A 12624-nucleotide genomic window follows, 5' to 3' on the forward strand; every position below is an offset into this window, starting at 1 on the left:
ATGAGGAACTCTGTCGAAGGCTTTGCTAAAATCAAGGAAGATGACGTGGACTTGACCAGGCCTATCTACTATAGAAGCAAAAGAATGAATAGTTGAAATGAGCTGAGTAGTAGTAGAAAGTCCCTTTCGGAACCCATGCTGAAAAGGCGAGATTATTTCATGTTTATCGAGGAAATCATTGATGTAATTAGAAATTATATGTTCCAGTAGTTTACACGAAGAGCTGGTGAGTGAAATTGGGCGATAATCGTTAACATTGTACGGTCTCCTTTTTTAAAAACTGGTACAACCCGAGCAATTCGCCACTCTGAGGGAACAACGCCACATGAAAATGACATCTGGAAGATAACAACAAGGAATCTAGAAATCCACTCAGCGTAACGACGAAGAAATGCATTTGGTAGGTCATCAGGACCATTTGACGATTTAGGTTTGAGGTTAAGTAGCATAGAAAAGATACCTTCAAACGTGATGAACTCTGAGCTTATTTCAGTTTCTTCGTTAAAGGAGGAATGTCTAGTGTAAGACTTCGAGAACACTGACTGAAAGAAAAGATTAAACTTCGTAGCTATTTGTTGTTTGTCGTGAACCAACATTTCCCCAATTTTGACATAATCGACAGTTTTTTTGTTGATTTGAGCTGAGGTGTCTCCAGAACTTCGCTGGATCTGTCTTAAGGAATCGTGTGAGTGTATTGGAATGATAGAACTGTTTACTTGTGTGAATTTTAGCTGCTAGTGCTCGCTTTAGGCAGGGGAGGGAGGAACTGTGAACTCGACTTCTACGGTTTCTTTTTACTTTCCGTAGTAGATGAATTATTTCGCGTGTCATCCAGGGGTTTTTGCGGCGCACATATTTACTTTTATGAGGAATAAAGTTTCGAAGACAAAAATGACAGATAGATTTAAATTTATTCCACAAATAATTAACGTCGTTCCCAGAAAATGTATCTATGGATAACTCAAGGTAATCTAGAACAGATTCGTCATTTGCCCTAGAAAAGTCTTTAATAGTTCTGCGCTTCTGGGCCACAAAATCATCCCATATGACCCATATGCACGAGGCACTGCTGTGCTCTTGTCCAAATCTGAATGAGTCTTTGTGACACCATTATGGTCACTATTCTCAAGTTCCAAAAAATATAGGGGGCTCTGCGGGAATCAAAGATGGCGATCATGACGTAGATCAATTTGTCGGGGCAACATCACGGTTCATTGAAATCGACGTATTTTGCGACAGGTAATACTGCGCGATCTACTTACCGTATTTACTCGCGTATCGACCTGTTTTTCAAAAATCGCCTCATCAAAACTGGGGGGTCGACCAATACGCGAATCCCGGTATTATATTTTTCAACTTTTTTTTTTTTTTCGGGGGTCCCGAAGTTAGGGGGTCGACCTATACGACGTATCGACCAATATGCGAGTAAATACGGTAAGTATTTCATTAGTCTAATGCACGGGCAACTTGTCAGACGTTTGGAAACACCTTGCAGCTGCGTGCGACGCGACTCAAGGATGACAAAAAATTGGCACCGGCACGGTCGAAAGCGGGATTGTTGTGCTGTGAGCACTGCGTTTTAGCAAGACCAGTCTTTTGACAGAAAGTGGAATGCAATGAGCAGTTGACTTTTGTTTTATGACGCACGGGCAGCCAGCACATGAAGGGACACCCACCGCTGACCGGTCGTGCAACGTAAGCATGAAGAAATGAGTGCAGTGACCACTTTGATATGTCGCCATTCAGCAGTGTGTCTCATGGATACTAAACAAGGCGCCACTGCGTTGATTGCAATTTCTTTTATGTCACGATTTGTTTTATCTGGTAAGCGTTGATCACCAGAAGCAGTACAGTACAGAAGATGACAAGCGGTCGGAGACATCTTGTGAGGCAAGCAAACAAACGAACCTTGATCAGTGCTCCCCTTAAGTAAGCGCTGAAAACATTTGAAAACAATAAACCACCAAGTGGGCTTACATGATATCATTTCAGTTTCGTGAACATAATTAAAATCTTCACTTTAATTTTTTTTATGTGTATACTACAATACGGTGGACCAAAATTAGGTTGCTGCATCGCCACTTTGCTAAAACGAATAGCTCTACAGAAGCTCCAAATCATTCGCATATATTTTGCCTGGTACCACAAACATTGTGTGCCATGTGCTTTACGCGTGGCCAGACATGACACTCGTATGCGATCCTTTTACACTTGTCCAAAAGTAACGAGGAATCTATCCCCGAATTCATAACACTTGATTTGATGTCGAAGAGCATAAAGCTAAGTCACTAGGGGATTATTTATGCTATGCTCAGGATTGAGCAAACTCAAGACGCAGCAGCGATAGCAGTTCGACCAGTACGTTTCTTCACTCATCATGCACAATAAAAACAAACCCTAATACGTAATACAATGCCGCCAACCGCGCATCGCATTAGAAGAAACAGGCCAGCTGCAGAGGTAACAGTGCAAAAGCTTTTGGACATAAGTGATAAAGTAGAGTTGGCAGAGTCGTTATGTGCATGCACTGAAACAGTGTAAAAGTCTCCCTAGTGTACTTATGTGTGTTATATCCAAAATAAAGTAACATTTAATTCACCTTTTCTTGTCAAAATTAATCTTCAGATTCTACACAGGAGCACTTGTTGACCATCCATTGACTGTGATAACTTCCGCTTAGGGCTAGTGCTATCTCGGCAAGCGGGAGCACCGACAAGGATCACATAGACTTTTACTCTTTCACGTCCACTGTCATTACTGAAGACAGCTCCATGAAAATTATCTAACCACCGTGCACACACAGGCTGTGAAAAGACGTTCTCAGTGTCAACTAGGAGCGAATCAGCGAAGCTTCTCGGAGGGGGGAACCCATACCTATGGGCCGGCCGAACTATCGCCATCAAGTGACAGATCTGGTGACGAGCGGATACAGGCCATGCTTTCTTTGATGTCTTGTTGCCGCGCGGTGTTGCCCGTTTATAATTCTGTCGCCGCTTAATATTAGTTTTGCCTGTGTTCCTTAGCCTCCGTCACCTAAGTTGCAAGCCTAAACAGCAAAACAGTCCCCCTCTTTTTGTTTCTGAGGTTGACCGCCAGGGCAGCGATGCCCTAGCTCGAACTTGCGACTAACTTTCTTCTCGTTGTTGTCCTAACAGAAAAAGAAGTCTGCACGCCTGAACTATTCGTATGTGGTTTTGCAGAGGTCTGGCAGTCTTCCCGGTAAGTGTCTTGGAGTGCAAGATTTGTATGTACCAATTGCTTGCACATTGCTGTTTTTTCTCATATTTTTACTTATTTTTGAAGGTTTTTTGTTTAAATGAGTTGGCACAATTTAATAAACTCGTTTTTTTCATGCACGCTTTTAGAAACCCTTTCCGGTTTCATCTGTAGACACAAGCAGTTTCAGCTGTAGTTGTACATCTGTCATTCATAGCAGTCCTTGTACGGCCTACTACTTTGTTTAGTGCAGTAGTATTTTATGTAAAACTTGTGCAGATAAATGGGGGAACATATACACCAACTCATGTTTACAAACAAACTGGAGCGCCCGGAACGCCTCTAGCGGATGCCACCGGCGCCGCGCATGCGCGATCGGGGTGTGGGCAAGACGCTCGCCGTCGCCCATAAACAAACCATTGAAATGCGATGTTATCGGCGTCTGTGTGAGTCCCCCTGCCCTTTTTCGCATTCGAATTGTTGATTCTACGTCTTCCTGGCAATGTCTGAGTACTTGAGCGGCCTCAGTGGAATTTACAAAACTCGTTACACCGCAAAACTTCGCGTCAATAATGTGACATGCCGCGATTCATTCCGCGTGGACACCGCAGATTGTACGCTAAAGCCTGATTCGTATGATGAGATTTCGCTCGCAATTTTGAGTCGCAACGTCGCTCGGGCTGCAAAAGCGTGAACCGAAGCTGAGATGGTCGACGTCGATGCTGAAAATCTCAAGCAGAATCGGAATAAGTGAATCAGGCCTAGCGAGTCGGTGATGGTCACTGGTAACAATGATCAACATCTCCTTGTATCTACTGTTTACATCGAGCCTGCTCACCAACCTTCAAATTTAGGTCTTTTGAGGCGTGCATTACTTCTTATCGCAAGTACCGCGCCAAGATTCTGTCTACGGGCCGGCGTCGTCTGAGAGAGCAGACGACAAGCAGACACGTCTGAAAGAGCAGACGACAGTTCGAACGATCAGGTGGCCGTTTGAACTTGAAGACGCACTGAACGTAGTCCGCAGGTGGTACGCACAAATTGACGGTTTTTTGGCGGTTTTCATGTTGGAACAAAACAAATAAATCTGGTGATCACAGCTATCCGTGAATTCAACCCAAAGTGCTTCCCACCCAAGCAATCGTTGTCCGACGGCGTCTGCTTTTCCCTTTTCACGGCACATATCCATATTCTCGGACGAACCGAGCACGTGAAAACTGACCTTCAAACCTTTCTCGACACTTTTGGTACGGTCCCAGTGGCGGCGTTTTGACGAGAAGGCAGGTTTTTGTCTCGTTCCTTTCAAAACAACGCAGGAATACACGTCTGGCATGGGGACTTCTGCCCACAGCCCCAGACCGGAAATGCGACCGACGCGTCACCACCGCGCCGTGACGTAACAGAGATGAGTTCGTGTATAGACCGACACGCGGGCTTGACGTCGCAGAGCTGCAGCAGCGATGTGATCGCGCCAGAGCCGGGTGTTCTGGGCAGAAGGGCACATGTTTTGCATGGGCGTCAAAGCATTTCAGCATGCCGCAAAGCTATGTAGCCGTTAATTGCACCGAAAGGTACAGCAAAAGTAGCAGAGTGAGTGTCCACAAGTTCCCGGCAGACTCTGAAAGGCGCAGAAGGTGGATAATATCTGTAGATCAGGAAGGATGGTCGCCTCGCGCGGACGACTGTTTGTGTGGCAAGCACTTTCTTAAAAGCAAGTTTGGCTTCCATTTCAATCTCCGTACCAAGGCTTGCTTATGTGCAGGGAAACCGCCGTCTGATCTAGACCACCCAGATTTTGCTCCGATGGTGTTTGCGCACAAAGCATTGACCAAGTGCTCTTCGGTTGCTAGCTACGCCCGTGTTACCCAGCGGAAGGAGATTGGAGGCAGAACGGACAAAGCGTTACCTTTCGTTGTGCCTTGTGGTCATGAGGGTAAAAAAAATATCATACCTTGACTGAAGCAGGCTGTGTGTATTTAATCAATTATAATAAATACACTTCTGCAGAGCCACAGTCCGCTGATCCTGCCGGCAGCGCCAAAACCGGCTTGAAGTAATCATAGGCCTTGATAGACTTGTACACCTCCGCCGTGTTGTCCGTGAACTGGCTTGGAAAAAAATGAAATAAACAATGACTTGACCCATCGACGTCGGTGGCAGCAACTTTACATCAGAACTCCAGCAGGCCTTGTTAATGGAGCACGGATCGTCGAAGTTAACGCCATCCACGCACAGTTTATCTCGATACCGCTACCATTCAGGCTCGGGTAGCAAGCTCAAATAGTCGGGCATAACATACGACATACGTTGGCAGGAAATACGACATACAAATAAATGTATAAGTGTTTTTGGAACGTCAACAGTGAGTGTATGCCACGCAACACAATGGCGACAACATGGAAAGCCTGGCCGCCTCTGCCCACATAGCTTCTGCGCATGTGCGGCCTTCCGGCTGGGTTGGTAAACAGAGCCGCGCCTCGTGTTGGTCTTTAAGGGAGAAAACTTGCTGTGTCTACCCAAAAGCTAGGAAAAACCTGTGGGGAGAATTATATACCTTTACGTACAGAGGTCGGTGTTTAAAGGGAACAAGATGCTCATCCCACCACATGGCTGACAGCTACCAGCAAGAGTGGCCACAGTGCCAGATTCGCCAATACCATGCCAGCACTTATGATCTTGGTATCCAACGGCGTTTATTGGGAAACAAACAGCTCCCACAATCTCCCACGCTATAAAACATTTGGTACTGTGAGAGGCCTTTGTGGAGGTCACGTTCCTTCTCGCCCACCCCTATCTCCTTGGGGGGGAGGGGGTGGCATGGGCGTGTTATCCCATTGGCAGTCGGCGACCAGTCTTCTGAGCCGCTAATGACGGACAACATCGCCCGGCGCCGCGTTACCAGCGCGACACCTGGGCAAAACGTTAAGCTGACCTCTTCCCGCTGACGGAGCCCTCGAGTTCAGCCCCTTCGAGCGAAGAATGGTTGAGACATCAGCTAAAATATTCCTTGTCTTCGGAAGGCTTCTATTCTTCAGTCTAGTCTCGATGACGACGGTGGCGGCCCAAGATTGACAGGACACCATGTTCAGGGACATCTGCTTATGCAAGAGAAAGAGACTAGGGCAGGGCTCGAACTCCGGGAGCAAAAACTTCGCTACCATTGGCTGCGAACATTACTGCAATGACTCTCTACTGGGGGGGTGGAGCCAAGTGCCCCTTTTAAAGGAGCAGCAGGAGGCTGTGAGAGTGTGCTCTTGAAAGATGTAAATACTTTTGTACATATGTATTAAACAGAGTTTATCGTAGGACACCCTCCCGTCCACTGATGTTTCTGCCTCGAGTCCTCCTTCAGTTCCTGTCTTGGCCCGGTACTGCTCAATCCTGCCTGCAGAACTCCTCAGTCGCAACAGTACTTCTTTTTGGGAAAGAGGCGCCAGCTCTTCTACCCCCAACAGACGAGACCTGGCAGCATAAATGCAGATCGTAAAGAAAAACAAAATTTTGAGTTTGGGTATTTAGCAGCTTCCAGCTGCTGCAAATCTTCAATGTACCGGAGTTCACAATGCACTGGCTTACAAAGCCGTCCATATGCCATCAAATGATGCGGAAGAAAGTTCCCCAAGGCCGAACGGTCAAAAGCCCGACAGGAAGTTCTTTCACAGTACCAAGCGTCACTCGCACGCAGACAGTGATGCTTGGACATGTTGCTTGGCTCACCTTGCACATCGTCAACCTCTGTCAAAGCGGACATAGTTACACGCGAAGAAGTTTGGCTCGGTCATCCGGGTGACGGTTGCGGCAGACCGGCGGCAAGGGGGAATGGCAGCCACCAAAGTCAAAGGTGCACCTTGGGGCCAGCGTTGGACGATGTCCGTGACCACGCTCATGTCGGGGGGCAAGGTTCGGCGGGGCACCTTGGAGAGGTCGTACGTCGGGAAGATGGCGGTGGCCATCTGAAACTAAGCTAGGAGTCCGCATACTCCATCTGCCGCTCCCATCTGCTGTCCGGTGCACAGGGTGCCAGCAATGTCGCTGATGACGCACGGCCCGTAGTCCCCTCAAGCTCTGCCTCGCTGCTCCGTATGTCCACAACGGGCCCATGCGGTGGGGAGGAAGGGGAGCACAAACACCTTTGGATTAGTGCCAAGAAGAGCCGCGACGTCGGCTGGGCCCCGTCGCAAGAGGAAAGGTCCCCACAGGAGTCTCTTTGCCTCCTCCCGATCAACGGTACAGCAAGGTCGTAGGGAGAGCTCGTTGTTGGTCGACACACTGCCACCGAAGGGTGGCATGGGGGGGGGGGGATCGGTGGCCGAGTGTCTTGACGCACCGCAGCTTGAAGCGCGTGGAACGAAAGATCGTACTGCAGAACCCAGAGATCCTGGACTCTATCCGCACCCCTACCCATTTCAATCTGGATGAGCATCGTACCAAATACGTTGGAGACTAATACAGGAAACTCCGGTGTGAAATGGGAGGCGGAAGCAGAAAGCGATCCAGACGTCGGGGAATGGACGACTACCTAACCATTTTCAGTGGAAATGTAGCGAGTGGGTCCGACTCACTAAAGAAATCGATAATCAATGAAATATTAATTTTTTTGATGGAGCATAAACTCGTGATATTGGACGTCTTGATCTTTTGATGTTGAAATGCAGTGTGTGTTTTTTATAGACGTGTCAGGCTTTGCCTAGCGATTTGCTACAATCTAAACGAATAAACGAAATAATAGTATTATTATTGAACTTTTTTTACATTAGCTCCAAGTAACCATAATTGGCAATGAGCATAAATTTGGATGAGGTCAACTTAAAATGGCTCTAAATGACTACAAGTGATTATTATTGATAATTATGTGTTTTTTTGTGTTTATACATATGAATGGCTTCAAGTAGCTTTTGTTAGCTATTAGCATCTATCTTTGACCAGATTGACCTCAAATGGCTTCGAATAGCTATTGATGAGATGATAGACAATTGATCCCGTAAGTGTGATGTCATTGCTCCAGACAAACCTTGCTAGGGGCGTTGTTATGGACAAATGCATGGATTTCGCTCTGAAAGAATAATCCGTCAAAAATCAGACATGGAATTTAAACTTTTAAAAAGTATAGATATAGGGAGCCTAAATTTCAAACTTACCACGACAGAATTTTGCCAGGAATTGGCTGTTTCTGAAATTTTTGCGACGACAACCTCCGGTCTTCGAGACGTCTCAAGATGCCTGCTGCAGATGACAAATGCACAATGAACGTACACAAAATGACTGAAGTATGCCGCCTGCAACAGCTTGAATCATTTTCAGAATGATACGATTTTGATCTTTTAATTATTTGGAACATTGCAGGCCTAAGGGAACTAACCGGGCTTATAAAAACAAATTGCATTTGCGTGTGATACAATACTGTCTGACGAAAATCATGCATGGAGATCTGCTCAAAATACAACGAGAAAAAGCATCTGTTTGGAACGTGATATCAAAGTAGCGTCGGGCACTTTTTTTATATTACAGTCGATGTGCGTTGTAATGAAGGAGCAATTATTTTTACTCCAACACGAGGATTTGAGACCCCAGACTTCAGTTTTCAGGCTCGCAATATGGGTGTGTGTTTTTTGCCGGCCTGTAATCATCACACTGAGAACTTCATTCAACGCAGTCACGTACTCCCCCAGAAAGAACCACCGAACCCGTGAAGCCATGGTGTCGTCTGCTAGCAAGGCAAAACCGGTTGTGAAACTTTATTACCAGCTTTTGTCATCGCTCTATGGTACTGAGATGATAAAGTCTTCATGATTAGATAATCAGAAAACGCAATGCTTACGAGAGATCATTTACTTTTTTATCAGACAATTTCTAACCTCACGTCGAGCCCCCATGCATTTGTCCATAACAACGGCCCTATCAACAGTTTGTTTGGAGCGGAGTGCCATATTGTGACGTCGTCACTTACCAGGTCATAAGTATGGCTTCAATTGGCTAATATTGGCCATAAGCCTCCAGTTTTATATGTATTTGCTTTATTATTAAAGCTTACTAATATTGATACCATTTAGCTATTTCTGTGTTTATGGACGAATGGTTTCAAGTGGCCATTGTTGGCTATTAGTGAGTATAATTGACAATTCTCTGCTATTGGGGAGGAGGACTGACCGTGACGCCCCAAGCGGTTAGCTTTAGAGCTACTTTGATGGCAACAACAAATACAATGATTCGGCGCTCGGCCGAGATAACCGAATGCGGCGTCAGCGGTCGGCTGGAGTTTGTGTTCTCCAGTGAGGGGGAGGAGGGGCTCTTTTGTTACCACCCCGGCTTGCATGAACAATGCAGCATGCACGGTGCCAGCTTAGCACAAAAGTCGAAGTGGGTCAAGCTCGCATTCTCTGACGACTGCTTTCGGGATAGATCCGGCACTTAACGTTACTTTGTCGATTGTTAGTATTTTATACATTACACTTTGCCCCGCGCTCTATTATAGAAGATGGGATGGACATGCCCATAAGGCCTATCAGCATGTGCACAGGCCTTGTTTTGAGTAAACACCGAAGTGTGGGGAAACAAACTGGTCAGATCGCCCCCTATATTTCGATCTCCTGCCCAATATGAGGGTATAAATAAGAATGGGCTTCAAGTGGCTATTATTGACTATAAGCATCTATTTTAGATTGCTAGATCTGGTTGGAATGGCTATTAGTGACTAGTAGTATTAATAATTATGAGCTATTTCCAGTTTACAAACTTGAATTACTTCAAGTTGGCTATTAACATTTGTTTTTTTCATATTTGCTCCACATGGCTACCAAGGGTTATTAGTGAGTTAAATTAACAATTTTGTACTTGGTGTTTATGAATGAGAATGGCTTCAAGTGGCTATTAGTGGCCAGTATTTATAATTAATGATTGAGCTATTTTTATGTTTACGAAATGCAATGACTTCAAGTGGCTTTGTTAGCTATTAGTATTTATTTTTGACCAGATTGAATTTAAAATGGCTACCGATTGCTCTTGATGAGATGTGTTCATAGTATCCGGATTCGGCTGCCTGCGTACATTAACCTGCCAACCGCTGGATGGGAGGCTCTAGTTAAAAGGCAGACCATGCAATGCCAATAAGAATTAATTGGTACCTTGCATATGCAAATAAGGTTGTCGGGGATGGCCCCGGCAACTCTCTGCCACCAGTGGTGGCCAGGGAATGCAATAACAACTTAATTCGTAGAGTCTTCGAGTTGCATGCCTTCCGAGCTAAATGCACTTAATGAGGCCGCTAAACAGCTGTTCTGGCTCTAGTGTGCTGTGCCAGTTTTGTAACACAAAGGCATTAATCTCAAAAATGGGCAGAAGCCCAAGGGCGTCGGCAAAACAGATCTATCTTAAAGAAAACCCTCGTGCCAACAACAATACAAGTGACATACAGCACATGCATCCACAAAATAAAAACTGCTTCAGGACATAGGCGGATATATGGCCCGCAGCTCCTGGAGCCCGTCCATCATGAGATACTTAGTGATGTTATAGGCAGACGCACTGCCTGACTCAACCTTAAAGGGGCCCTGCAATCATATTTAAGCGTCTACCTTTTTTGCGGTTTCCACGTCTCTTGGGGTTGGGGCAAGCCAGTGGGCACGGAGAGAGTAACTAAATATCAGTACGTCATATTTTAACCGGACGACGCGGAAACCTCCTCCACCGACGAGGGCGACCCGCGGTACCGAAAGCGCGCAAAATGTGACGTCTTTGGTCCTGGGCTTGCCACTGGTCAAAGCCGCTAAGAGCTTTTTTTTAGTCGAGATACAAAATATAAGTGTCGCGAACCGTTTCAATTATGTATGAAAGTAGTTTTTGTTCACTAATTCAGATCAGAAAAGAAACAAATGCAGTTTAGAAAGTACGGAAACGAGAAATGACCCGTCGACATACCCGCCTCCAAGCAGCGGAAAAAAACGGCGCATACTAGAAAAGGCTAGTGGGATGAGGCTACGACAAACGAGGAGCGTAGAAAGATCCCGGATGTACGCGGCGGCGCTGTGGTCGTATACCGGCTCAAGAATCCGACCGGTTCCGAGCGTTCCGAAGGCCTTCGGCGCGGGCCCTGTTGGCGATTTGGCCATTTGGCGGTGCGTCAGCGCGAAGTGACTCCCGATCTGAACTGATCTTTACCCCGTGTTTGCTGTCGTTTGTGGCCAATGAAATGTTATGCCGAATTAGTGTTTAGTCGCGCTGCAAATGCAATACGAGCTGCCCTGGCCGCCCGCTTCATACAGCCTATCCAACACGTGCTTTAGTGGCGCCCTCTCAAGCCGTCGACACGGAGTGCGGCAGCCGTGTGCGCTCGATGAGCTCACTACTCCTCTTCTAGTTCAAGGCCACTCAAGGCAGGACCTACGACGTCATGAAGGAGGTTATTTTTTGCTTGTTTTTGTAATTCTAATTTGCCTATAACTTTTAAAATAAAGCGAAATTTGAGAAAAGAAAAGCTGGATTAAGTTACTACGTTCAGTACGCTCAGGTTCAGTGCAAATTAAAAACCAGTCAAAAAGTCATTGCGGGCCCCTTTAAAGTCCGACATCTTAGAATCAAAGAAATGCGCGTATTTAGAGACCCAGCTAGTTCTACTGAAGAACTTCTTTGCTATTAGTAGCAAAGAAGTTCTTCGCTACTAATAGCATTCATCAGAAGGCCCATGGGAGTTGGCACAACTCGATTTCCATGGCACAATGGCCCTGAAGACACTGTCAGATGTGGCACCCCTCTAACTTAGCCGCAATTGGCATTGGAGTTGGCAACTGTCATGCAGTGAGGTGACTATGTTGCCGGCGGCTCATATCAGCTGACAGATGCAATAGTGGGATTTAAGGAGAGGGAATACTACCCCCAGAATCCGTAGTTACGCGAGAAATCTGCACCAAGCACAATGGGTACAATAGGTTAAGCAAGGCACGAAACAATAATGAAACATTAGTGGCTCGCTCAAGTTTTCATGGGTTCCTGGTTGGCTCTTGGATGTTCTCAAATCTGGGCAGCGCTGGGATTTGCATGATGGCGGCTTGCAAGAGAAGCCGGCCTCCCCAAGGAAGTACTGCCATCTTAACATGGCACGGGCTAGTGGTGCCACAACAGCAATAGGTGCCGTGGCTTCACTTTGGGTGCCATTTTCTGGGGACTTGCGTGTACCTTTACGTACGGGGGCCGATGTTTAAAGGGAACCTGATGCCTGTCCTGCCACATGGCTGACGGCTACTAGCAGGAGCAGTTGTCATGCCGGGTTCGCAAATGTCATGTCAACGTGTGATCCCACTATCCAATAGCGTTTACGGATTGGAAAACAGGAGTCCCAAAAATTCCAGTCGTCACTTCCACAGCCTATGGCATGCTTGCAGAAGGAAGCAAGCGGCTCCCGGTTCTTTTTATATG

The 12624-nt window shown here is 46.4% G+C and overlaps 1 protein-coding gene across 1 annotated transcript in view; it reads left to right on the forward strand.

The window, feature by feature from the left end:
• Window positions 1–12624, forward strand: part of LOC115320185 (methyltransferase-like protein 17, mitochondrial) — a 55070-nt gene that overhangs the window by 36939 nt on the left and 5507 nt on the right. The window contains exon 13 of the mRNA XM_029980299.4: window positions 3156–3219. Within this exon, the coding sequence (XP_029836159.4) occupies window positions 3156–3219 (64 nt within the window). The remainder of the gene's footprint in view (window positions 1–3155; window positions 3220–12624) is intronic.

Source organism: Ixodes scapularis, unplaced genomic scaffold, assembly GCF_016920785.2.
Source record: "Ixodes scapularis isolate PalLabHiFi unplaced genomic scaffold, ASM1692078v2 PGA_scaffold1__304_contigs__length_218370807, whole genome shotgun sequence".
Classification (NCBI taxonomy): domain Eukaryota; kingdom Metazoa; phylum Arthropoda; class Arachnida; order Ixodida; family Ixodidae; genus Ixodes; species Ixodes scapularis.